The sequence below is a fragment of the Sylvia atricapilla genome, chromosome 3, assembly GCF_009819655.1.
Source record: "Sylvia atricapilla isolate bSylAtr1 chromosome 3, bSylAtr1.pri, whole genome shotgun sequence".
In the NCBI taxonomy this organism is placed as follows: domain Eukaryota; kingdom Metazoa; phylum Chordata; class Aves; order Passeriformes; family Sylviidae; genus Sylvia; species Sylvia atricapilla.
Window position 1 is genome coordinate 99,799,541 of NC_089142.1, and position 27,816 is coordinate 99,827,356.

A 27,816-nucleotide genomic window follows, 5' to 3' on the forward strand; every position below is an offset into this window, starting at 1 on the left:
TTTGTCACTTTCACTCTCATTATTCTCTCCCCCATGCCACTGGTGGTGAGCGAGTGAGGGCTTTGCTTGGTACCTGGGTTTGAATCATGACACAATCCTTACTAAAAGGAAAATGTACACACACAAATACATCCATATACATACACGGGCATGACTGAAGACTAGTCTGCTTCAAAAATCCTATAATTTTGAATCCAGCACAAGTTTCCAAAGATGTTGGGTGAAGACAGCTGAAGGCTTATAACACAACTAGGAAATTACCTTAACAAGGGAATGGTATTATTGGTGGTGAAACTGGGGTATCTGGTACGTCTACACAATCCCATTAATAGTCTGCCTCTTCTGCAGACCCTGCTCTCCTTCAAGGCTCCTGCCTTATCATATTTACCATGCCTGAAAACGACTGATTTGGCCCTTATGTGGGTGTATTTTCAGAAAAACATATTTACATAGGATGCAAAGCATTATTTTCTTCTCTCAATAAAGAATTATTGATAAAAGGAAAACAAAAGTTATACCTGTTTTTCATTTAAAGTCATCTTCTCTGATAAGGGCTGGATAAAAGACCAAAAAATCTAAGTATAATCATTTAATTCACATGCATGAATTAGTATATGGGACAGCTAAATGCCAACTGGTATCATCATCATGCGTACCAAGTTAAAACACAGCGTTTTGCTACTCTTACTAACCATTTGTGGGGGAAATTATAATTCTGAAAGCAAAAGTGGCCCATCAAAAATACCCTTTATAAGAAATTTTAAAAGAAGAGACAGGAAATGTTTGTGCATATTGTTCATTTAAAGAAAAAAAAAAAAAGACAGTGCTGCAGAAGATAACAAAAATTATGCATAAATAGAGGTACATGCTAACTTTCAGCAAGGCTTTAGCCTGTTGTTCTCGTTTATATTTAAAATACAAAGACAATTTAATTAAATTAGCATTTATATAGAGAGTTCTTAAATTAATGGAACATTTAAGAAATAAATATAAAATTACATCCTTTAAATTGCTAAAATATCTGGATAATATTTCAGTATGTGTAGCTTTCACTTCAGGGTTAATTCATTTGCCTGTCTGGGTAATAGTGTTTACCCTACACAATTTGTATCTGCTAAAGACTTTGTTACTACATAAGATTCCCAGGAACATAAAACAAGCAGCAGTGAAGGTCTTTTGTCTCCTTTCTTAAATTAAATGGGACTGTCCATATCTTGGGAGCTTCCCTCCCCAGCTACCAGATGAAGATGCTGGTCAGGCTGGAAGGAGAGCTGTAGCTCACTGACACACCAGTAATGTCCTCCTGGTTCTAGAGTTTGTAGCAATGAAGAGGAAGTTTTATCCACTGGTGCAATCACACCTTTGCTTAGATAACTCTCACTGACATTTGAAGAGCCCTGCTGTTGCAGCAGCTCTCCTATTAGAGGGCAGAAAGGAGTCAAGACACAGACTTCTTGTTTATCACAGCATGGAAAGGGACCTGGTTTATTCCTCTTTACAGCTCAGACATCTTGACTCCAACCATTCACTGACTCTGGCTGCAGCAAGCTCCTACTGTAGGTTTCCCTTGCAGCCTCTGACTGCTGGTTACTTTCTGCTAAACCATGACTGCATATTTTAGTTTGCAGACTCTAACTGCAGGCTTTTACCTGGCTAGACTGTGACTGCAGGTTCCAACAACAGGCTCTAAGTGCAGACCCAGACTGACCTCACAGCAATGATTCTCTCTCCACACGATCCTTCTTCTTCATAATCCTCCATGATGATCGCTTCACCCACTAACCCATTCCCTTTTATCACACTTATCTTTATTGGCTACAGCAGTGATTCATCGGGGTAAGGCTGTACTGGTAATTAACACAGCTGCTACTTATCAGGTGTGAGCTCTCCTGTATTCTCTTTTCCTACACCCTAAGGCTTCAACAGGCCTACCAGCACAAATGCTTTAAAAAGCAATGTAGATACCAAACCTGACTGGAAGCCTTCCTGGAAGGTGTGGTGATGAAACACTTCAGAATACAGCTTCCTACTGTCTCTGTCAGGAAAGGATCTGACCTAGGTGTTTCTGACCACAGTCATCCTCTGCATCTCCTGATACAGACACACCTCAGGGCCAGGCCTGATGAAAAGACCTGAAAGCCATGGCTTGGCAGCACCTTGAGCTGCTGAGGACCTGGTTCATTCAATCACTATGAACACAGGATGCAGAAACTTCATGAAACTTTAAATTTTACTCATATTTCATTTTTTATTTTCAGAGTACCTAAGTAATGATGTCAGAGAGAGTTTATTGTGCATAAATATCACTGCATTAGTGAATCTGTCACAGTCTGTGTGTATTGAAATTAGACTTAAAACAAGTTTACTGGCCAAAACACAAAAATTTGAATTAGCAACACTGAGTGCTAGCGGTGACACTACCTTAAAGACCCAAATCTGAAATGCAAAGAACAAGCAGGGAATTGGAGAGTCCTCTTCTCTCAAATCTGTTACAATCTTGGATTCCACTTCCTGGAAAACTACTAATAAGATATGAACTTATTGAGAAATTGTAATTGTTTTTTTCCCCCTACCACAATTTAACACACTTTATCAGATAATTAAAATTGCAAAGCTGCAAGGTAAATGTTCTAAAGGGTCTTTGGCTGACTGGCAAAAGAAAACAGAGACCATGATTTAGAATTAAGATAGAATGGCTGAACATGGCAATACATCATGACTTTTTTAAAAGGGTTATCTATAAATATTAGATATACACCAATACATTTTAACTACTGTATCTTCATTGTGCATATTTAACTCCTTGACAATTATGCAATATAACTCAGAACATTTGGATTGATGTCTCTGCTGAAGTAAAAAAAAAAAAACCCAACCTTTTATATATTGCTAAATACTGTCCAAGATTATTTAATGGGCTCCAGTGAAGATGTAACTAGGGTATATCTAGGGTAATGGAATAAGCTGTCCTCTAGCTCTGTTTATTAGGAAATACATCATTATTAAATCTTAATCCATTCTATAAGAAAATAAGCAAAGGAGGAATAACTGTAGCAAGACAAATAGCCTTATTAGAGGAAGATCTAGGAATACCTTTATTTCAAAATTGGATTAGAGGTATGACAGACTGTGCCATATAGCAAAAAAAGGTCTGTGCCATTTATCAAGGAATCTAAAATTTGATAAACTGCATGTGTGTGCAGAAGGATCATTTCATAAACACATTTAAGTGAATATGATACAATAAATTGAGCCTATGGACATGTGCTGAATAATTATTTATGATAGCAGTAAAAAGTGATGGTGGCATTTATTATTTCAGGATTTTCTCCATGACAGGTAATGTTGTGGGTTTTTTCCTTTCTAATTATGATTCAGTGCTACATCTTTATTTTTAATTTTTCTACTGCACAAATGTACCAAACTATACAGTATGAAAAAAAATTAAAATGCCTCACAAAATTCAAAACTTAATACCACATTAATATAAAGAATTCTTAAAATGCAAAAATGTAAATCTAGATCTTGAGAATGCAACTTTCTACATCAGAGAATACAAATTGACCTAGTACCTCCAAGATCTACTAAAATATCTCATTAATATTACATTTCTATTAGATAAGAGTAATGCTCCCTGATTTCTTATCTCTTCCTGCTATGAGTGAAGAAAGTTATAAAGATGACAAAGAAACAAAAGGACACTGATTCGAATTTTATGCCAAATAAACCTTGCTCTGAGGGACTAAACAGACTTCATCAATACAGAGAATTTGTAGTGGACAAGTTCCACCCCAGGACACTTGAGTACATATTGTTAGTGTGCATTCAGTAAAATCTGGACTTTTAGGGACAATCTTCAGCCCCATCCTCTTGCAAATCTTATTTGCAGCCCCTCCTGTCTACAGAGATCCCTCATGCCAGTGTAATATGAAAGAGGATTTCAGTACATGAGGAACAGCTTATTAATTTTACACAGCTCTTGAGCTATTTTGAAACCTACCCTGGAGAGTACTGTCAGCAGTAAAGAGTGATTATTTCCTCAGCTTTCTTTTCTTTTTCTATTCCATCCATCTGCTTAGCACAATGGGCTCACAATCTCTGACTGAAATTTCTAGATGCCACCAAAATACAAATATTAAAAACTGTAACATCCACTACGATAAGAAACAAAAGACATGCTTATTATAAAAAAAAAAATAAAACAAAAAGAATTATGAAAGAAAGCTACTGCTGACCTTCTCGCTGTGACTGCTGGCTCTTCATATCTGTGGGTATCATGGTAAATCAGAGATTCTCAATGCAATCTAAAAAGCCTTGCTTCGGTCATTGTCACAAAAAACGGCCTGTGAAATGATTCTGATGAAGTGCTAATTATGCTAACAGTAAATGAAAGCAACTAATCCTTTTCAACAAAGCTGTCTTCGTTGAATGAAATCCTCACCTCATTCACGTTCACTCATAGAAGAGAAAATACTTTCCCTACTGATATTATAACATTCAAATATCAAGCCCGATTACATGGAGAAGGAACATTTAAATGGCAAACAGTATCTGTAAAACAAAATGACAGGAGGTGAAGCCACCAGTTCAAATCTCGACTCAATGCATTATGACTACCCTTCTCACCTAATAGACATCAGATACCATGAGCAACTGTAATTACAAGACAAGCAGAGGACAGTATTTAAAGGAACTGCCCCTCTTACGGACACAAAAATGTAAACAATGATGGGGACTTTGGAAAGATTTGACTTTCCAAACTTACTGTCTTACCAAAAGACAGGCAAAGCTCATCTGTGATGGCATGAGAGCTCAAAGTGTGGTGCTCTGGCACACACAAAGATCATATTTGAGCCCTTTTCTACATCTAAAATAATTATAGTAGCTCTACAAAAATCAAACCAGATCACTGTGGAGTTACTCACTGGGGAGGGAGTGAAGGAAACAGAAATTTTCACAGGGAGAAAATATGTCTATCTTAAACAAGAGTATGCTGTCTGCTCAACTGATTTTCCTTTTTTTCTCACCCTCTCCCATGTCTTCGCATAGCTTTTTTTTTTTTCTTTTTTTTTTTTTTTCCCCCACGTCAGTTCCCACGGTGTGACCTGTACAGTAAAGGAATGGTGGGATTTGGTCAGTAACTAGCGCATTGTTTTAAAGCTCCTGGATCTTAGCACTGGCACAACATAGTGGAATGAAACAGCAACACAGGACTCAAGTCTTTCATTCCTTTTCCCATTCCAGGCTGCTGTGTGACTTATGGAAAGATGCTTTTCACATTCAGGTAGGCAAAGCTGTGTGTATTCCCGGGGAAAACCACATGGTTGTTCATCAACAAGGACAAGCAAAGGCAGAGCAGAATAATCCCCAGCCTGTGCTGTGCTGGCTTTGGATTGACATGCAGCAGTGGGAAGAGCCCTGCCCAAGGAATTGCTCACTTCAGGATGACTGGAGCCTGGCATACGCTGAGCCAGCACGGGATCTGCTCTAAGCTGTGCCAGTGGAGAGCAGGGTTTTACACACTCTGGCCATGCCCCAGATACAGCTCTTACATCATGGGCAAGTGCATAAGGGACACAGAGGGAATTTTCAGGTGGCCAATCTGGCCACTATGTCATTTCTTTGAGTCATTCAAGAGGAGATGAATGCAAAGATGATTCACTGTGTCTCAGCTCCTCTCTGTGAAACAGGAATAACCATTCCAGACAAGCCTGTGCCAAGACAGGTAGCAGCACTGAAGAGACATCAGTGCATTTGCAGGACAAGGGTTAACACGTGCTGGTTTTCCATATGACAGAAACAGACTTTTTTAGCAAATTTGAACTAATTTACACCAAGTCTCATTTAGCAATAATGACTGCTCATTTTCTCTCTGATATTCCTTTTTCTCCAAACTATACTTTATCAATTATCTGGCCTCTACAGAAGACAAAGTGCCACCACATACTGTATCCATGTGTAAATTTATTCCTAGATTGTATACAATTTTTTCCATTTTCCTTCCATTTCAATTAATTACATTTGGAAAAAGGAAATAAGGAAGAGAGTGATTATCAAATAGCCAGCTGAGCTCAAGTAAATGAAACTTGACTTGAAACAAACAAAAAATTTTTGCAAAATCCTTACCCATTTATTTACTCACACCACTGCTGCTATGACTAGCTTAGGATAAATCTTTTTCACACCTCCAGCAGTGACCTTGTACTGAAACACTGACATTCATCCCTATCTCAAATGCCAGCAAAGCCAATACAGGATACACTGATTTCACTGAAACCACCTTTCCCAAGCCTGTAAGTTCCCTGGCATGGAAACGTTATCCTACAAGAACAATGAACAGATAGGGTCTCAGGAATCTTCAGGTGAGTCACTTGTGGTTTATATCAGCATCAATAGCTACTTCTATTGATATGTAGGAGATGTATCAGGTTTTCCCCAGTTTAATAATTTACTTTTGCTGACCTCAGGCTCTTTGAAACTAAGCTTCTGCACACTTATGTGGGAGCTGCATTTTCATTTAGATAATGATACAACTGGCAAAACCACTGTCAGCTACTGCTGAAATTTAGGTGTCTGGGTTAGGCATTTACGGGCCACTGATCTTATCAGACTAATAATTCCTCTCATCTGCATGCTTAACTGCAATTTTGCAATGTTTTGCCCAGTAAGAAAGTCAAACATCTCAAAATGAGATGCTTAGTTTTGATGTTGTTGCTGCAAAATAATGTCGCTACTATTCTTTCTTCAACAAGTTCCCCCTCTAAATGCCATACAGTGGATTTTACTACACTCATGTCAGACAACAGCTGAAGCTGTCAAATTGTGCTGAGTGGTGAAAAGCAGCTTCAAGAGCTAATGTGAGAAAATGCTACAAAAGTTAAAAGCCATCATTACAAAATTAGTTCTGGCTTCAATCTTAGTGTTTGACTAAGACTAGAAGTCGGCACAGGCAAAATGATTACCTGGCCTATGTACCCTCATACATAATACCTTCTGGCCAACAATTTCTAACAACCCCATATTGCAAGTTTCTTAGACATAGGACTCGGAAAATAAAGTCTTCTAATTGATGAGGTACAACAGGAACAGTCATACTCCCACAAATTCAGTAGAAATTCCAAGAAATAAAAAGTTGCTTGGAAAAACTTTCAAGCAATAAAATAACTGCAGTCTTTACCCTCACCTTCACTTGCCCATGTAATGTTTTATTTAGCCTCACTTGAGCTAACAGGTTATTTAGGAAGAGGAACTTCACAGCATTTCTATTTTTTTAGAGTAATGAACAGCAGTATTTGATAGCTGCTCTGAATGCCAGGGTTGGGGTACATGCCCCAGGCAGATTTAAAATCCACAGCAAGGCAAACTGAAAACACAAACCAGCCTGAGAAGAGGATGAGCAGAAAGATGAGGCTTGGATGAGCGCCACAGAATGTTCTGACCAACTGGGACACCAGGATTTTAGGACGCATCCATTTAGACACAGCCAAAGGGGCCAATCTCACATCTGTTGTTTTGTCACAACTTCTAAACTCCTCTCTGTGGGCACTGACTATCCAAACCTAAAATAACGGCATGATTCAATTCATGCTCATATGTTTTCCATAAATATGGCAATTCATTATATTCGCTGAAAGCTCCCTCATAATTCTTGTAATGTGAAATAAAGTGAACAGATCCACTAACTGCATCAAAAATTTCAAAAAAATACATGTGCTTGCATCATTATTTGCAACATTTTGTTCACAGTTTAGGCAGCATTGTTTTAGGGAGGGGGACCAGGACAGAAGCACCGTGTGCTTGAGACACATTGTGTCTGACAGAGGCAAAACAATTCAGGTCATGAAGTGGAAATTTTGGGCTTGACCTCAATAAAGTCAAATCAGGCTTGGGCCAATGATTAGAAACAGTGCTTTTTGTAGCACTCTGTTCCTTCACACAGTTTCATCTCTTGCTGTTCAGTCAAGAGGAGCCACATCTGTGGCAATTTGTCCCCATCTCCTCTCCACCTACTTTCCAGGGCTCTAGAGCTGCTGTTACTGAGAAACACAACCAACTCCAGCGATTCAGCAATGCAAACATGGATTAAGACTATATCTGGTTCTTCTTCAAGGTAGAGAAACATTCTCATGTTTTTTTGAATTTTCTCCATGTCTAGCCACTCTCTGTTCTTCTTTATTTTACAAATGCAGAATAGTTGAATTAATTAAGTAAATTAGAGAAGCCCTAACTCAGTTGCAGATACGCAGGGATAAAAGAACATATTTAGAAAGCAGTCAACTTGCTTTAGAAGCTTGTTGGCATTTCTTTGCATTTACAGCTGCAGTACAAGAGAGACTAGAGAAAGAGTTAACACTTCTAACATTTTGGAGTAGCTGTCCAAGGGCAACCCCTGCTAAGGCCCTTGAACACCAGAAGGACTGAACAAAACAGAAATTTTCTGTTGCTGAGCCTCTGTCTCTCCATGTCTGAGCAGCAAGATCTTTGGGATATACCTAGCTATGGATCTTAAAAGAAGACTTGTCCTTGTGCCACTCACAATTCAAATATGAGAAACAAACAAACAAGCAAATAACTATGTACATTCCTCATCCCTCCAGGTAAACCCGCCTCAGCTCCAACCTTGTCTGACCTTCTGGGATTTAGGATCCCAGATATCATGTACTTACTCTATACGCACACTTTCTTTGTCAGCCAAGCCCCAGAAATGAAACATTTTTTGACTCTTAGGCCACCTAGAGTGCATGAGCCAGTCTTACCCTTAATCTGGGCTGTTTTGGTGGATTTGACCGTTTCAGTGCTTTCTGAAATCCAGACTTATTTTTTTACAGTGATTCAATAATCATGGGTCAGACATGATGACTGCTTCTAAGCAAGGCACCCTCCCTACTAACTTATCCCAGTCCTATGAAGTGACATCCAACAGCACTTTTTCTTCCCTCCTCCTTTCCCACTTTATTTTACTGGCTCATTTTTTCAGTTGATTAAGGGGAAAAGGAATAATTAATTCTATTTTTCTGACCAGCTGCATTTATGGTTAATGACTATTGTTGCTGAGTAGTTTTTTTAAGCTTTTAACTCTTAGAGAAACTCTTTCTTTTTCAACTCACCACTATGGACTATTTTCTCATTATCATGGAACAACTGTGATATGTAAGAGCATGCACATACCTGTGCACAAATGCATATAAAGTCATGGGAAAGAGGCAGGGAAGGCCCTTCCAGACATCCATGCAGCTATTCAGAAGGAAAATAATATCCAAATGATGGTAAGTACATGACCCCTCTGTGTTTGTTGCTTTTAATTGTATAGAACAGTGTTTATAATAAACTTTCTTTCATCAAATTAGACTATTCCATTCTCCTCATAATCACAGCTACATTCACAAGTCAGCTTATTATCACAGCAAGATCTATCAGCTCTGCCTACACTGTATTTACAAACTAGAAAGGAAGTTGCTAGCCTAGAAAAATGCATTACAGATACTGCGATAGACATGAGGACATCAAACATAATCACAGAGAGATAAATTAACTGAGTCTGGGGAAAGACAAGAAAGAGGTCAGCAGTGTCATCTTGATTACTCAGAAAGGTTAAGAACTACTGCAAATTTTGACCAAGGAAAGACAAAAGATAAACTTCACTGAACTAAACTACACGATCCATGGAAATCACAATAATCATGCCTGGTTTACCATGGTAATGACCATCTGGGTGAGAAAGGGGAGAAAATATTAGAACTGTAGAATTGGTTGTGCTTAAATCACACTGGGCATAGTAGTTTTGTCTGCAGAGTTCTCCCTTGGAATAAAATGAAGAGACAGAAGGAAATTTCCCTTAAAGCCAAGTCAACTTTTCACTATCAGAAAAAAATCCATCTTTGAAAATTAGAAACAGCAGGAAGTACACTGCATTGAATGCTAAATTAATTTCTTCTGATAACTTATTTCAAACAGTATTTGATTAAAAGACAATAGACATGCTTTAAATCTAAAAAACATGGTTACCACAGGCTGAGGCAAAAGTGGTGTTGCTGATAAGTGACAACAGCACTGTTATTTATTTAGCTCTTGTAAAGGCACCCCAGTCAATCAATAGCTATGCATGTACCAAGGCAGTGGGACTTGTATAAAGATGCTTATCAGAAATCCATGGGCAACATTCCACTTTTGATTACAGTGCTGCAGACTGTCCCCAATCCTGCTGAAGACCATGTGCCTCCTTGACAAGCCATACTGACAGAAATAATAATATAGAAACCCCACTTCCTAATATGCATATCCAACTGCACAGCCAATTAACCACTATGCTGACTGAAATTGCTTTGTTATTCATTCCATTCCAACTGATGTTAATACTTTGGCAGCTGATGGGGATAATAACCGATGGAGCATATTGGAAATTTTGAAAGGGATATAAAATTTATGTAATTTAAAGACATTGAGAAAGTTACTATGCTTTACAGTCTTAAAACCTGAAATGTCTAAATGTTTTGTGTAAGAAGTACTCAGAGCAGGAGAACCGGTATGTATTGGAAAATCTGTGAATGAAAAGGAGGCATTTAAAAAGATTGTGATATACAAACAGATTTGAAATAGCATTTAAAAAGGCAATTATAAGATGAAAATGAGACTTTTTCCACCTCTACCTCTAACATCACACTGAGTAACAATGCTTGAACATCTGGAAACATTTACATTTGATATTTTAATTAAAATATAACTCTTATCTGCAACATAAGCACATTGTAACCAAAAAATATAATTTCATTTACCCCAATCCATAAAACCATTTGGTTTATTATCTTTATATACCAAAATAACAATTCTAGTATATTAAAAAAATAATAAAGGGCCATAAAATTATTTTTATCTACACTAATAAGTAGGGAGTTTCTTACAAAAATAAAATGCTTTCTATACATCATAGGGACATCTTTCAAAGTTGTCTGGGTCATATATTTCACAATGGTGGTATAAATTATTTCACTGCCCTGCATTTCGTATTTGGTGAAAACTCCTGTGGAGCTCAACAGGCATCTTCCCTGAACAAGGGCTGCCTGACCAGGCTGCTTTGTACTCCAGTAGCACTGAGCTGGTGACTCTGCTTCAGAAGTCTCTCCAAATGGACATCATTTGGGTGAATCCAGTGCACATGAGCTCTGCCAACAATGGTGAAGCAGAGCCTGGAAGAGCCTGGCTTAGCTCACGAGTGGGAGATCAACATGTGTGTCCCTGCTGCCACATCATGCTCTGGATTGGAAAGCATCGGAGGAGTGGATGTGCTGTGGTAACACACCATCCTCAGCTCTCAGTTCCAAAATATGCCAACTTTTACTCCTCAAAACTTTAATTTTGCACAAACCCGTTCTTCCTGCTCAGGAACTTGGCTGCTGAAACTCAGCCTCCTAAACCTCTCTACTGTTCCACCACAAAGGCCCCTAGCATCAACCCAAACTGCCACTTTCTTGAGATCTGTTACCAGAACTCCATTCTGTTTACTTCAGACTGCCTCTGCTCCTCCTAAGCCACTGGCACACATATTGGTCCTAAGCCTCATCAAGTCCAAACTCTTCTGGCACCAAGTTAACTCAGGCTTTAAGCTCACAACCCCTAATACACACAGAACTCAGCTCTGCTTGTGAGCATGTGGGCCCCATTCCCTCCCCATTTTTGCCTTTTCTTTCCAAGCACATGCACATACTGACATGAAGATTTCATTATTCACCTCCTGGCTTCTATTCCCACAAAAAAAACCCCAAAACCCCAATCAGTTTGTATTTAGCCTCAACAAGATCCTGAGAGCACAGAAAGAAGAAGCGATCAGAAGTGGACACGCTGTATTTGTCATTTGGTAATTGAATTGGGGAGCCGTAAAAGAGTAGACAGTAAAGAAGTGTTTGCAGGAAGGCAGGAGTGAATGAGGATGATGACAGTCATCCATATGGCTACACTTTTCACATATTCAACATGCAATTTTCCCTTCACACATGATCTATCATGTCCCTGGATTCTTAAAGAAACAGCCTTTCTTCATTTAAAGTTACCAAGGAAGTTGCAAGCCCTTTCATTTTTATGGGTTTTGCCATGGAACAGCCCTACCTGAGTATGAACTGTTCTATCTACTTTAAAAAAAAAAAAAACAAAAAAAAACCACCTCACCACAACACACACAAAAAACCCCAGCCTTCATGGTAGATACAGCTATAACAAAAGCAATAGCCACCTTCTTATATGGATCAAGAAGGACATAAATCATCAAATAAACCACATGCTAAAAGAGACCACTGGTGAGGGCTGAACAGTGTATTATTTATGTTTATGAACATTAGTCTTTTACTTCTCAGTACTTCTCCTTATATTGTTAATATCATGATCCACAGAACTATTTTCTTATTCTCTCCCCTGGTTAAACTTGAAAATCTTTCACCTGAGTTTGATGAGTGTCAGAAAACAAAATGGAAAAATCATTTGGTCAGGCTTGAAAGATGTTTAATTTTGACTTTTAGTATATTAAAAGACTGTGTGCTGAACTACTTTTTGTCTAATATGGTGAGCTAATTGCTTGGTTGGGATTCTGTTTATGTCTCTGTGAGGCACAATACTGTCCACATGAGATCACACTACCAAGCAAAATCCCAGCAAAATTATCTGATGAGAATGTTAGCAGCAAGATCATGGTTTGTTTATTTAAAGAAATGGAAGAAATCCAACCATACTGGGGTTTTGGCTTTGCTTATACTACTAGCTGAAATTGTGTTGGATCAAGGAAAACTGAAAGATTAAAAAAATCAAACCCAAGAGGGTGAGGGTGTTAGGGCTAGCCAGTGCCAGGGGTAAAGTGGAAGGGTGTGGATATCTGAGGGCCGTGGAGACTTTTATTTAGTGCCTAAACAAAGTGATCAGTTCTCCTTCCTTTCACACTTCTAATTCATTATATTAGAGAGCAATGCTTCCATTTGGGATCGACTAATTGACCTTCCCTAAAAGCTCTTTTCTACTTTTAGCAGGTAAGATGCTACAAAAAGCTGACAAAGTAACAAAAAAGCTGCTATGACGTCACCATAAAAACTGCATTCTTTTTTTTTTACAATCACATTAGACTAGAACAAAATACCTGCAAAACTGAATGGAGCTACTGTTGAAGGATACAAGCCTGAGGAGCAAATTCCCACCTAGGGAAGGGGTGGCAGGGGCTAGGGACACTGGAGAAGAGAAGGTAAGGATCAAGCACACACACACCCTCTTCTCCCTCACCCAGTTCCCTCTGAAGGGTGCTTAGAGATGCAGTGTTGGGCTCCACAGGAACTGTGTCCAATACTGCTCAGCCTGAGACAGAAATGCTTCTGTCAGGCGTACAGAAGCAAATGGGAACATCTCTCTGAAGAATTAATAATGAAAAAAATTAAATGTTTTAAAATGCTGTCAGATGGCAGAATTTCTTTTGAACACAGGAAAGTAAAGACACTTCGAGCTATCAAATAAACATTCTGAAATGCCACCTTATGACAGAGAACATCTCTCTTTTCATAAAATTAGTTTTTAACTTCTGGAGAGGCTCCTGGGTTTCCCTATGAAGTCCTTAAGTAGCAGCTCCATCTCTTCATATTTTATTTTCTTTAACAAGACTCATTTCTTCTAAGAAACCTGCCTTTTCCCACATCACTCTTTGACTAGGTCCAAGGTAATGTTTTCAAAAACTGGCAAAAGGTGTGATTTTAAAATACTTTCTAAGGAATTGTGGCTGGTACCTCTACAATCATGTTTCTTTCCCTCTCATCCTTTTAGTCTCAAATGAATCCAAGCTCCTACATGATATGCCCATATGGGGAGAAATGGAGAGGATAATAAGCATATACATATATGAGCACACAGATATTACAGAACATGCAGCATTCTCAATCTTGCACTGCCTCAAGTGCACTACAGAGAAGAGTGGTGGCCTGAATTTCTCAATTTCTTTGTTTTTAATTAGACCAGTCATATAAGTTTTTCAAAAATAACAAAATGCTTAAGAAGAGGCATTTCTATGCACTTCATCTTTTCTAGCAGTTATGTACCAAAGGGTATTTTAGCACACAGAGGGAATTTTCAGGTAAATGATGCTACCATTTCCACCAATACCAGCATGGTTAATTTGGAAAAAATCCAATAATTCCTAACTACCCCGTGCCTGCAACTAGGTCATCCTGCACAGAGAAGCAAAGGTTAAATACAAGATCTAGTTTTTACTTTGCAAAGCTTGTAAATGACATCGCATGGTCGAGCAAATGAAGCAAGGCAAGATGAGAAAATGAAGAAGAATGAAGCTGTATAATCTAATCAGAAACCAACAAGGGGGTTTCTTTATCTTCTCTTCCTCCCTCGGAGACAAAGAGAGGCTTTAAATCCTTAAAACACAGTCTGGCGTTTCGCTTTCTGTGACAGCTTTTGGTACTACGGAACCTATGCACACCTATTCTGTATGTATTGATGTGCAGGTTCTCGCAAGTCTGCCTGCAAAAAGAAAGAGAACTGCACGGGGCTCTCCAAAAGGCACTGAAGCAGCTTCCTGTCACTTCAGAAACTAACTACCGGAGCACTGTCGTCCTTAAGCAAAATGCATTCGCACCTAGAAAAAATTTCATGTCTTTCCCTTTGCTGCCCGCTACATCGGGCATCGCCTCCCTCCCTCAGTGTCTCACCGCTCCCCCGATCCCCAGCATAATGAGCTGACCTTTGCTTTAGTTCATCGACTTTCGACCAAGGTAATGAACTGGAAGCAGCACCATCAGCACCAGCGGTTTAAGCAGCGCACCGGCTCCCTCCCCGCCCCTCGCTCGGCGCCGGGGTCCCCAGGCACCCTGCCCTGCCTCCGCCGTGGGGGCGGCTCGCCCCGAGCTGCGTCCCCGCACCGGGGCAGACAGGGGATGGGGAGGGGGGCAGTGAAACGAGGCGGGGCACTCCCAGCCGGGGGCCGCAGCTCCGGGCGCCTCCGGGCTGGGCTTTCCCGGCGGCTCCCTCTGCGGCGGGGCAAGGAGCGGCGGGAGAGGCTCCAGCGCCTGCCCCTCGCCCGTCGACCCCGCCGCGACCCCGCCGGGCGCAGGGCACGGCCGCCGGCCCCAGGGGATGCCCGGCGGCCCCGGCAGCGCCCCCCGCCTAGCCGGGACCGGCCGAGCCCCCCCGCCCCACCGGGAGCGGCGGGACGGGCCCGGACCCCGCCCGATGGGGCTCCCGGGGGGCTCGGCCTCGCAGCCCAGCCCTCCCTTCTCCGCCGTGCTCCCCGTCCTCCCCCCGAGCGCCGCCGCAGCCCCGGCCCGCGGGGTCCCGCAGCCGTCGCCTGACCTCAGCGGGGCGGCGCGCCCCCGACCGCGCAGGGACCGAGCGGCACCCGAACCCACCGTGTCCGCCTCGCAAGGAAGCCGGTGACCTGTAGATAGCGATAGGCACTGAATGATGTTTGCTGCTGCCGTGGAAATGGTGAATGTGATGAGCTCCCAAACTGGAGGCGCCCCACGCCACCCCAAGGAGGCCGCTGAGAGTGAGCGGGACTATCCAGAGCAGGGCCAAGCGGCCGCCGGCGCTGCTGCTGCCGCTGCTGGCGGGTCCCGGCTCCGGGCTGCCCCTAAGGAGCCCCCCCATCCTCCGGTGCGCGGCGAGCCGGCCCGCGGCGTCCTCGGGAGGAGCAGCAGCCACAGGAACGGAGGCAAACTTTGGGCAGAGGCGCTCGCACACTCGCACACGGCGCTGGCTGCAGCTCACGGCACCAGGCGAGCCATCTCTTCCCTTTGGGAAAGCCTATGAGGATCCTTTTCTCCAGGTCTTCTACCCAAAACAATCCAAGACATAATCAGAGAATCCAGGCAGTTCAGAGCCTTCGCAAAGAGGTGGAAGTGGGGAAAAGCCCCTCGCCCAAACAATCGTTAGTTTCAGCTTTCCCGGGGCTGGTGCTCATTAACAATACTCCACAGTTGCAAGGGCTACGAGAATGCCAAGCATTCCCCCATCCTCAGTAATCCACAGTGTAGCCAATCATGCCACATTTCTGCTAAGAAAGAGAAAAGGGGATGCCACTCCATCAGCCAGCGCTGGGAAAGCAGAGAAAAATCAAACTGCTGCTCTTCCCTCCATTCATCTCCAAACTGGTGAGCCCTCACCGAGCGAGCTCTCTCCCGGCGCGCACACACACTCACACTCGCGAACACACACTCACACACGCCGCCAGACAATAATCAGGCTGCTCCGGCAATCTCAGTGGTCTGGCTATTGACAGTAACACCCGAGGATGTTTTCAGGGAGAATAGTGCACCCTTATGAAAGAAGCTGGGAAAAAAAATGAAAATAAAAATAAGCATGCTTGCGAGGAGCAGGGCTATGCAAATCTGCAGTATCCGAACAGCAAATCGCTGAGGCTTGGATGCAATGCAGAGGACGAGCCTATGTTAAAAGAGGGAGGCTGAGTTCAGCTCCCACACAGTCGCGCTCCCTCTCCTCAGCCTTTCGGGAGCCGCGCACTGGCAGAACGCGGCTCGGGCGGTGTGGAGGGACACACATGCACACACACACACACACACACACACACACACACACTCTCCCACGCCTCTCCTCCCCACCCGCGCCGCGGAGTCAGCAGCACGCCAGGAGCACTTCCCCTCGTCCGACAGTTCAGAGGTATCAGTGTCTAGAAAACCCACTTTCATCTTAAAAAGAATGATTTCGGGGTCATTTAATTTCCTAAACTTCGCCCATCAGATGTTTCCCTCGGTCTGCTCGGGCACGGGCTGTGATTATCCGGTAATTACACACACGCCGCCGAACAAAGAGTTACCGGGATTTTCTCCGGCTCTACTCAACTACCGCACCTCGGCCGCCCACCGCCAGCCTCGGCCGCCGACTGGGCTGAAAAAAATCCTTTCTGGGCCGAGCCTCTCCGTTCCCCCGCAGCTGCAGGGCGGCGCCGGCTGCTCCCGCATCGCCACCCGGGTGCGGGGCCCCGCCGCGGCGCTCGCCCCACGCCTACCCCAAAGCAGGGCGGAGGGCTACCCTACACCACCACCCTGCAGAGACACACGCGGAGCCGAGGGTGCCGTGGGAGCCGCTGTCACGTTTCTGAGCCAAGGCTCGGTGTTCTAAGGGCCAGCCCGTCACCCCGCGGCGGCTCCTGCGCCCCCCGGAGCCGGGCGCGGAGGCGCAGCCCTGCAGTACCGCACCTGGGCACAGCAGGGTGTGCGAGGCGCACACTCCCGGCCCTCCTCTGTCTCTCCCTCCCTCCCCCGCCCCCAGCCTGCCCGTAGATCTTGTGCCATGCCTTCAGCAGCATGAGATCATGGGCGCGGGGTGCGGATGCGTGAAAGCGAGAGGGCGAGCGGTGGGCGTGAGAATTTTTTTTTTTTTTTAAATACATTTCGCGTTAATTTAGATGAAAACCGCTGCAATTCGCCGAGGCGCTAATTCCCGCGGGTGCGAAGGGAAGTCGCAACCTTTGCTCAGCTGCGTAGGCTGAGGAACGAGATAGGCATTTCGCCCCGGCTGCGCTCAGCCGAGGGCGGATCTCTCCCCCCGGCGAGAGAAACGCCCTCCGCCGCGGGGTCGTGCCAGGGGCCGCACACAGCGACCAAAGGGCCCCAAACCTCCGGAGCAGCGGCGAGCGAGAGGCAACTCGTGTCCTGCCCCAGGGGCGGTGCTGGTCACACCCCTGCCCACCTGGACGCGTCGCATCGCAGCCTCAACGCGCACGCGAAGTTTTGCCAAGACGCCCAGGTAAATTTTAACAAAGCCTTAACAGAGTGAGGAAAGCAGCAGTCCCGGTGCCCGAGCCCTTTCTGCGCTTCGTGGAAGGGCAGACGCACCCCGATGGAATCCCGCACAGTCCCTGGCCCGGGGGCCACCCTGTAACACCCCCGGCTCGCCAGAGGGAAAGGCAGCTCAGGAGGAAGTCAGTGACTTTTCCATCCCGTCTCCAAAAGCCTTCATGTGAAAGAAGAAACACCAATTTTCCAAACTATCAGCTTTCAACTGTCATGGGCTGTCACCTCCGGGGGGGGGGGGGGGGGGGGGGGGGGGGGGGGGAAGAGACAATAAATTCTCTAAGTTTCGGAGTTAGGGAAAGAAGGAGAAAAAGGTACAAAATCTTAGAGAAACGTCAGCCTGGATTCGACAGCTCTCATAAAATTAAACCTCCTGATATATGTTTCCTGTTCATGCAAGTAATGTGTGTTAGAAATCTCATCCATAAATACCACTAGGTTTTCTATCAATCTGACTCAAGAAACAAAATATTTCAGTCACTGGAACCAGTTTTTCATTAAACTGTTCACATGTTGCTGCCGTTTTAGAAACAGGCAGTAGTTAACTTGACTGTTCTTAATGATTCTAGACATCCTACAGACGAGGAACTTAAAATTGTTATCACTCCTCTGAAATAGGAAGCCCGGATTGCCAACCGTGTAACGATACAATTGGCAACGCAGTTGTACAGATAAAATTTCAGTTGGCAAGCCCTGTCTAGACTAACTTCGCTCGGCTGTGCTGTTTTAAGGCCGCCATCGGGAGCTGCATTGTGCTACCTTACAGTGGGAGTTTCCCTGCCGGCACCCAGGAAAGCAAGGCTCCATCCCCACTGGGGGATTCCTCATTAGGTGTAACCTTGCCGAGAGAAATTTTCCACAGATCCCTTCCAGCCGGAGCACAGTTTTTTCAACTTTGGTTGAAGATCCACTTCGGTGTGAATTCAGAAGGACTTTTCGTAGTTTGAGTACCTTAATCTAAATTCTTGCTCCATCTGCCATCTACTGTGCCAGGGAGGCCTAAAGTGCTTAAAAACAAGGACAAATAAATAAAATGTTTAGGTACTTCCGAGGCACTTCATTTCATATTTTACTGAGGATAAAAAGGGGGTTTTAAGCGCTCTACTTTATTAAATATGTACTATTTATGCAGCACACATACGCAACTGCCACTAAAGTTCCTAGTTTCGATTTGTGCCTGGAGACTACTTAGTGAAGTTGTTTTTTTTCTCCATTGGATATATAGAATATAATGGGTCATTTTTAGGTGCTACATTGTGATATTAAACCCTATTTAGGGGCCATTAACTTAATGAATTGTTTTGCTTCTGTGTATCCAAACCAGGAGTTGAGTACACAAAGGCCAAATCCTCAAAAAACCATTTTGGCATCCAAGTCTTACTTAAGTGCCCTATTAAAGTGTGAATGAGGAGACTGCCCTCTTTATAGATTTGGTAATGTGATCAGCACCTTGGGTGTAGCAACTTTAATTTTAACAATGTTTGACATTTTTCTGGCTCTGCACTCTAAATCACAAGCAAGGGAGAACTATCCAAGTTTCACCGCGGTGGGGGGGGGGGGGGGGGGGGAGGTGATCTAACGCAGTGCGAGGGTGAGAAACATGAGGGAATTATTTTGCAGAAAATATTAAAAGATTGAAAATTAAAAGAATACCAGGAAGGTGAAGAAGGAAGTGTGTATGAAAGCAAGATGGAGACAGGTGGGCAAAAGAGGGACATTCCAGTAAAATCCTCTCATTCAATTTTTTCTTTTGTGTGTTTTCAGCAAGCTAATAAATCTTCTGATTTGAAGAAAATCCTGGTAGTCGGACACTTACACTTTTTGCGTGTTTTGATTTAAGGAAGATTGTAGGTGAGTGTTGGTCTCTTTCCTCAAGTAATGAATGATAGAACAAGAAGAAACGGCCTCAAGTCATGACAGGAAAAATTTAGATTGGATAGCTGGAAAAGTTTCTACGAGTGTTGTCAAGCACTGGAACAGGCTGCCCAGGGAAGTGGTGAATTAATCATTCCTGGAAGCATTTAAAAATACCTGTAGAGATCCAGATTAGATCTTGGAAAGAAATTCTTTACTGTGAGGGTGATGAGGCACTGAAACAGTTTGCCCAGAGAAGCTCTAGATGCTCCATTCCTGAAAGTGTTCAAGGCCAGGCTGCGTGGAGCTCTGAGAAACTTGGTCTAGTGGAAGGTGTCCTTGCCCACGGCACGGGGGTTGGAACAACATCATATTTAAGGTCTCTTTCAACCCAAACCATTCCAGGTTCCTATGTGGCCCTTAGGGACAAGATTCAGTGGCCTTGACAGTGCTAGGTTAATGGTGATCTTAGGGTTTTTTTCCAACCTAAATGGCCCCATGATTCTGTGATTCTATTAAAAAAGTTTAATTGGGTGTTTTGGCAGTTGGAGTTAGGCTTTGTAATGACAAGTAAGTTAAAAGCTTCTGCAAGTAATCACGATGAAAACCAAAGGTAAGCAGCATTTCTTATTTAAAATGCTTGCCGTTTTTACCACCTGCTGACATAAGAGTATGAGTTTTTGTTAGCTGAGGACTAACTGAAGTTGAAATAACCTGGTTTTAATCCCCAAGGACATAGAATTGTACTTCTAACACAATCAACATGCCAGTATCAGTCTGTGAAGGTTCACTCCAAGAAGGGAGAGGTGGTACAAAAGAAGGCAATAAACAAAAGTTTGTATAAACAAATAAATGTTCCACTGCAAGCACAGTAAATAAAATGTGAAAATGAACTCTAGTGTTCAAAACAAGGTAGTTTTTAGTATCTCAAGAACTTAGCTCAGTGAAGTTAATCCCATTTAACACTTACCCTGTGCAGGTCACATTGGTGGTAAAGGTGACTTGTAATCAAGGTATTTCCACCAAATGAACTCTGTTAATACCAGTAGGCTCCTAAATTTTTTGAGCAAGAATATTGTAAGAACACATCTTTCCCTGATTAGTTCTAGTGTCACTATGTTATAAACACCAAATGCTCCTAAAGAAAATTTATAGAAACAAAAAAAGTACTCCCATGAGTATCATTTACATTACTTCCTAAAATAAAATTAGATACTTCTTGCTGGTATGAACATATCTCTCTGCAACAGTACAGATAGATCAGCTAAGATGGACAACTTCAGCAACACCCACAAAACTGAAGTGCAGACCGTGCCTGAGGCCGGCAGAAGTTGTCAGTTAAATTCAGGGCTCCTTTTGCTTAAGTGTTGCCTTATGCAACCAGGCTCCTCTGGCCACCTCTAGTTAATCTTGCACTTAGTGTTGTAACATCCACTTTGAAACATCCCGAAGCTCAACTGCTATTCAGCAAAATGATAAAAAAACCTCCGAAAAAGCAAGCAACCAACCAACCCCCAAAAACCCCTCACAACACCAAACCAAACAAAAAAGAAAACAGACGCCCCCCAAAAAACCACCACAAAAAACAAACAAAAAAAAAGCGCCAAAAAACTCACCGCAACCCAAAACACCTCCACAAATCTGTATTTGTATTACAGCCATACTATGCAATTAACTATGGAGAACTTTAACACACTACCAATGTTTTATGTTACAGGTTTCCCCCACTACTAGGCTTGGACTCTCCCTTAATTTGAAAACACATGGACATTCTGTGATTACAAAGAAACAGACCAGAATTCGTGTTTATCCAGCCCACAGACAGACGCTTAGAGAAGAAAACAGTCAAGATAATGTTTCCTCTTTCCACTATAAACATTGCTGAATTGAATGACCTATACACTGCATTTCCCAGTAGTTTTACTGATGTCTGGTAACAGTGGAGGTAGTAATTTTCCTCTTTGAAAGAACAGAGGATGTTCCTTTCAAAAGCCAGCTAATTGCAAGATACTGAACCAAGGCCTGTCATTCATGGCCAGTCTGTGTCCTAACCCTACCTAACCTAGGACAGAAACTGTTTACCTTATGCCAACAAACTTTATCGTATGAACTACTTGAAGACTTCAAAGGTAAAAAAATATGCTCCCAGGGGAATGAATGCAGTATTTGTGCAGCTGTAAAATACAGAGATATACTGGTAATCATGTGAGAAAGGGAGGCTTACAAAAGAAACACTTTAGTCTGCTTTCTGTGTAGTGTAGCTATTCTCTCCCTAAGGATAGTTCAAAACATAGTTAATAAGTCCTTCTGTCCATCCAGATAGGCTTAAATCTTCATAACAAATGTTTCCTGACTCAATGTGTATAAAGTAATCCCTTTCTCTCTCTGCTCCTTGCTGTCAAAATCAAGCTGATTTTCATTTTGTTTCATTTCATTGAAGACACACACATTTGCCAGATTTTTTCAATTTAGAACAGAAGGGGCTTGTGGAGAACATTTTGCACTGGGGAATTTTGACTTTGAGGAGAAGGTCCCTCTTTGTCTGAAATAGCCCTGGTTGGTCCATAAGGCATGGAGGCATTTTGCCAAGTTTGTCCATCCTTAGTTGAATTAGCCCTGGTTTGAGCTGGCTTGAACTTCTGGCCATTTCTGATGGCTCAGAATCCACTGGGGGTTGGCTTTTGCTGACTGTCAGTGCAGCAGTGCCACTTAAAGTCATATTTTCTTTTTTCAGTTTAAGCTGGCAAAATATTTCTAACACTTTGTGTAGCTTCCCCCTCTGACTCCAACCTAAAGCCACAGGAAATAAGGCCAAGTCCACCTGTATGTAGACAGAGGCATTTAGGAGATTTGTAGTCCTGTAGCAAAAGGTCTCTAGCCATGTTCTCTCTGGGTTACCACATGAGTGGTTAATTGTCCGGGCAATTAGGCGGCTGCTGTTGCAGAACCTGCAAAAGTCTCTCTGACTTCTCCCAGTGCTGCTGCAGGAATTGGCACTGCATTGCCACAGAAAAGAGAGACCCCTGGAACAGCTTGAATGCTACTGATTTGAACTCCTCAGCAAATACTCCAGCTAGGGACAAAAAAGCAAGCCATCACAAAAATAGCTTGTAAATTAGTCATCGAGAAGTTTGATGACAAATACCAATAACAGAACACAGTATTCTGCTCTTTTATATCAAGTTCAAGAATACGAACCATATGCAAAACCTATTTGTTGATAAAGGCCTCCAGAAATAGGAAAAGTGTGTGTGTGTTACAGAGCTGTTTGCAGCCCTTAATATTGTTTACTCTGCATAATAACTGAGATATTAAATACCATGTCAAGGAAAGCTCACAATAGACTCAGTGCAACAACCACAAAAATGGGGAAATTGAGTTAAAAATCTTGCAATGCAAAGAAGTTGATTGCCTTTTTTTTTTTTTTTTTTAAAGTTGTAGGAAGCCTACTGATAGCCAAGAGAGCCTTAAAAGGTGTTTGTAGAGCACCAAAAGTCAGGACTGCATTTTTAAGCAGGGTTTCCTGACAGGATTTCTAAGATACCACTCATCATGACTCAAACATCACACAACACCCCTCACTTTTCTGGCCTGGGTTGAGAAGAGGATGTACAGTGAAGTTTCACCTCCTGCCTTCCTTGAACACATTAGTGCTTCTTCAATCTTGGCAAAGAAATGGATGAGATGCAGCCATCTACTCTTTGTCCAGTGCAATATATTGCTTTAGACTCCAGACAGCAGTAGTGTTACAAGTCAGCTTTAGAAGGAACTGAATTTAAAAAGCAGAGTTGCAAGAAGACAACATTAACTTCTGGAAGTCCTAAGTTGAAAACGTCCAAATACTTCTTTAGCTTTAAGCTTCTTTCTTTCTTCTTTTTCTTTCCCCCAGAAAAACTGTCACCGTTGTGCAGAACACATTTGTAACGCCAAGCAAATTTCCTATAGCTGAGTTATGAACCTCTGAACATACAGGTTTAAAATGAAAATGCTGACATAATCTTAAATGTAGTGGCACAAATACTGCCACTACAATAATCCTTGTAATCTAATATATTAGCCCTAGGGGGATGGAGACTGAATTGCTGGTCTCAGACAGCCTTTCTGAGGCTCAATTCAAATTGCACAATTACTCTACCTCCTTCAAGTTCTTTAAAATACATTTCAGATGCAGTATTGTACGTTCCAAAATATTTGTTCTTCAGAGATTGATTTGACTTTTTTTTTCTACTTTAAAGAGATATATGACCTTGGAGGCATGTGAAAAATCATTAATCAAGTTTAGGCCGTGTAACGCTCCTTTGTATGTGAAAGACTTACTTTTTTTTCTAGATTCCCTCAGTTATGTTGCCAAGGTGATTCCCCCAGAGAGCCATGTGTTTATCTTGACAGGTGTTAGTGAGATCTGGGGAATCTCAGTGGAATTGTTACTGGTTGCTTTGAGGTACAGTAGAAAACATTAAGTCTGCAAACTAATGAACTTACCTTATTGCATTCTAAATAAAATAAACCGCAGAGTAAGTTGGATTAATCTACTAATGCCTTTCTAATGAAGCTTTTATTGGGCATATGGTGTGGTCTTGCTACTTTCCTCATATAGCTAGCACAAGCTGAAACTCAAAATGAAGCTTATGTGTACCTCTTCTGTGAGATTCCAGTCTCAAAAACTTGCCATCACAATTATATTCAGACTGCCATCTTACCAGCATATCTTCTGATTATGGCTTGCAAGACTAAATTAGTTAAAAAACCAAGAAAACAATCAAATTAAAAAGGAAACAAGGGACACAACTGACAGGAAAAGAAAAAAAATACAAGTTCTACTGCTGTTCCTAGGGCAAAAATTAAAACTACTGCTGATAACTTACAATTACTCTAAATTCCATTCTGTGACCTGTCCCAACAATGTCAAGGAATCATTAATTAAGTACTGTAACTTCCAAAGCTAAATAATCATTCCTTACTTACAGCCCATTTGTATTTCCAAGTTGTAACACACTATATTTTTATAGTGCATATTAGAAGAAATATAATAGGTGCTTTTAGCAAAAAAGAGTGAGTCCTAAGCAAGGTGAAATAAAATACCATTATTTTCAGTCAGCTATGCCTTTTGCTTCTAATTGCCATTTTCTTTGTATATGTACAAGATCAGAACACAAGGAAAAAGCATTCCTTAGCAACCTTCATCTTCTGGGAGCATACTGCTGAATTTAGGTATAAAACCATAACAGCATCTCAAAGAATAGCAATAGCTCATATACTTCAGCTTTGATATACTACTTCAAATCCTTAATCTCCTCTTTTCAGATTTCCACATAAAGTTTCACTCTGCTTCCATATTTGCAAATGCCCATTCGAGACAAAAACATCTTTTCAAACCCAGGCTCTCCCCTCCCTGTATTTACTTCAACAACAAATTAGCAGCCAAAATTTTCTCTTTTTTTTTTTTTAGAGGATAAGAAAATAGATATGGTGAAAACAGAGTGAGAACACAGTTTTTCTTTCCTTCTGCACCAGCAGCCAGAAACAGTATGAAAGCAATGGATCATGAAGAAAAGCAATTTCCTACTTCAGGGATTAAGCAATACTCTCTTTTGTAATGTTAAATGAAAGTTTTAGTTATTTTTTTTCCCAAGTAATACTGATTTATTTTTTCCCCCCAATGTAAATAAATATGCACTGCAGAAGCTCCAATAGTCGCAAACACATCACTTTCTAGCCAATCAATAACACAGATAAAACCCTTTGTGTTGTGCTTCTTTCAGCAGGCCTATTGATGGGGCAAGAAAAATTAAGCTACTACAGAAGCCAAAGGTAATTAACTTAACGAGAGAGAAAATCTGATGATATATACACATTCCATTCTTTTCTTAAGGACAAACATAGGGGCTTCATATGTAGGAAACAGACTTCTGGGGAAGCATTTGAGTAGGGACAGCTATCTGCATTTTACTGCCACATCTCTCATCCAGTGACAATGCAATATTGTCACTGTTGTTAATAACCTGTTGCTGAGATTGACAGCTAGACTATCAGGTGAGCTACGCTCCCCTAAAACATGATCCTACAATCCTCTTTGATCGTATGGAAAATATGGAACTTCTACACCTGCCTCTGCCACAGTTTTTCAAAGTGCAAGCTTGGACAAATTGCTGCAAAGCATTTGCCATTTGATGGTTAACTGGCAAGCTGGGTCAATATTATTAGTCCCATAGACAGAAGGTGTTGGCATGAGTAAGGCCTGGTGGAGCTACACCCTTCACACCAATGCTGAAAGGTTCCAAAGGCTTTAATCTTCCAGCAATATCAAACAGAACATTGCAGATTAAGTCTTCTCCACCTACAATTTTTTTGGTCTATAAAGCTCTAACAAGAATATTCAGTGCAACTTTAAAGCCAATGCTCAATTTAAAATACTTTGAGATTGCTTACTGATGAATGCCACTGTTTGTAATAATTATGGAAGCGTGGGCCTACCTCAATTTTTATACATAGATAGATGGGAATCCTGTAAATATTTTATCAACTTTGCTTAAAGGGACAATTTGTATGGGAAAACATTACCACTGCTAAGAAACTTTGCTGGCCAAGCTTGTTCTCCTTAGCATATATGCAAATAATAGCTGCAAATATCAAGAGATTGGAAAAAATTATTTTATTCATACCTGTGTTTTAGTTTTAATGAATTACATTAAAAAAATTCCTAGCTAAAACAAAGCGCCTGCTATATAATTAAAATGAAGAGTCACAACCATCTTATCTTTAAAAGCAGGTTGTAACAGGAAGGAAAATCCAGGACTTCTCAGCTGCAATTTTATGGCTCTATCAAAACTTGCCTAATTTTACCTATTTATTTCAGTGCATAATAAAAGATGTACTCCGAGAAAAAATGTGAAATGCATACATATTTTTAAAGGCTTAGAAAGCTAGCAGCTTTCTTTTAACACCCTTGGATCTAATTTTGTTTCTAACAAGTAAAATGAGAAGAATAGGGCCCTAAAAAGGATTATGGTCTGAAACCTGCTCTTTGAATCTTGGCAAATGCCGAAGCCATCATAAATTTGAATAGAAAACAGGGGTGGTCTGCTGACCAACTTTGGTCACAAAGTTGAGCATTACTGCCCAGAAAAAGCTTATGGGTTTTGTCAGGAAGGTTTCAGAAACCACTGTATTGAACCACCAGCCTATAATAGCTCTTCCACATTTCACAGGATGTCAGTTCCTGGAGCTGTTTTTCCTTTGATGCACACAAAGTACTGCCAGTAATTTCAATCAGAATTATGCCATGCACTGGAGGAAGACAATCACATAATAATTTCCATATCCCTGCCTCTCACAGAACTGCTGGTTTGTTAGAGGAGTTGGTACAATATATGCTACTGATATGTGGCTGCTTTGTTTAATAAAGCTTAGTACTGGCATAGTCCTTCTCATCCAGATATAACAAAGCACTTTATAAAGCAGCAAAAGGAGTGGAACCAAGAAGAAACTTAGAGTGAAACCCTTTTTTATTTTTTTCCTAAATTTAGTAACATGAAATGCTTTCAGATTATTTGTAGTGAAAAATAAAGGGAACAGTATGAAAATTAAAGAACCACATTGTAAAAAGTGGTTTCATTTTTAAAATGATCCTCCCTTTAATAATTTTTGTGGTCTTGAGTTTAAAAAAGTTAAACGCCTTTTCTTCGTTGCTATTTTTCAGTTAGGATTGAACAAGTTTTCTTTCAAATACTTTCTTTTCCGAGAGACCTCTAAACCTATGATTAGTTAATTCCTATAACTCCAAATCAGGGCATTTCCCTCAATAAACCTACTCTTGACACACTTGCATTGCACGGGACAATGAAGAACATTCCTTTGGCTAAGAGTGAAAATCTAGACCAAAATTTCAGTCATACAAAGGTTTATGAACTAGAGCACACGCAAGAGCAATGCTCGTGGTTGCCACACGCTTTAGAGCTCCAAAACACATGCTGTGGTCAAAACCCACATAGTGAGGGTTGAAGGACAGGTTGTTTCAGCAAACACCCCACTGACCTGAATGGAATTTACCCAAGTCAAAGGCCTGGGCTCTGCTTATTGTTGAAACGTTCCAGCAAAATCAATGTGAGCTATAAATTATTAGAAGACTTTTTTAATTCTCACCTACTTTGCACTAATGATCAATTTATCATTAATGCAG

General features: G+C 41.6%; 1 protein-coding gene across 15 annotated transcripts in view; it reads right to left on the minus strand.

The window, feature by feature from the left end:
• NRXN1 (neurexin 1) overlaps window positions 1-27,816 on the minus strand; it is a 667,911-nt gene that overhangs the window by 253,182 nt on the left and 386,913 nt on the right. For 2 of the 15 annotated variants that reach the window (XM_066316367.1, XM_066316366.1), the window contains exon 1: window positions 15,378-16,372. The exons of 11 other annotated variants lie outside the window; for them this stretch is intronic. In XM_066316367.1, the coding sequence (XP_066172464.1) occupies window positions 15,378-15,618 (241 nt within the window). In that variant the 5' untranslated portion in view covers window positions 15,619-16,372. Of the gene's footprint in view, window positions 1-15,377; window positions 16,373-27,816 lie in introns of those variants that run through there. 2 more of the 15 variants (XM_066316369.1, XM_066316368.1) reach the window with 2 other exon arrangements.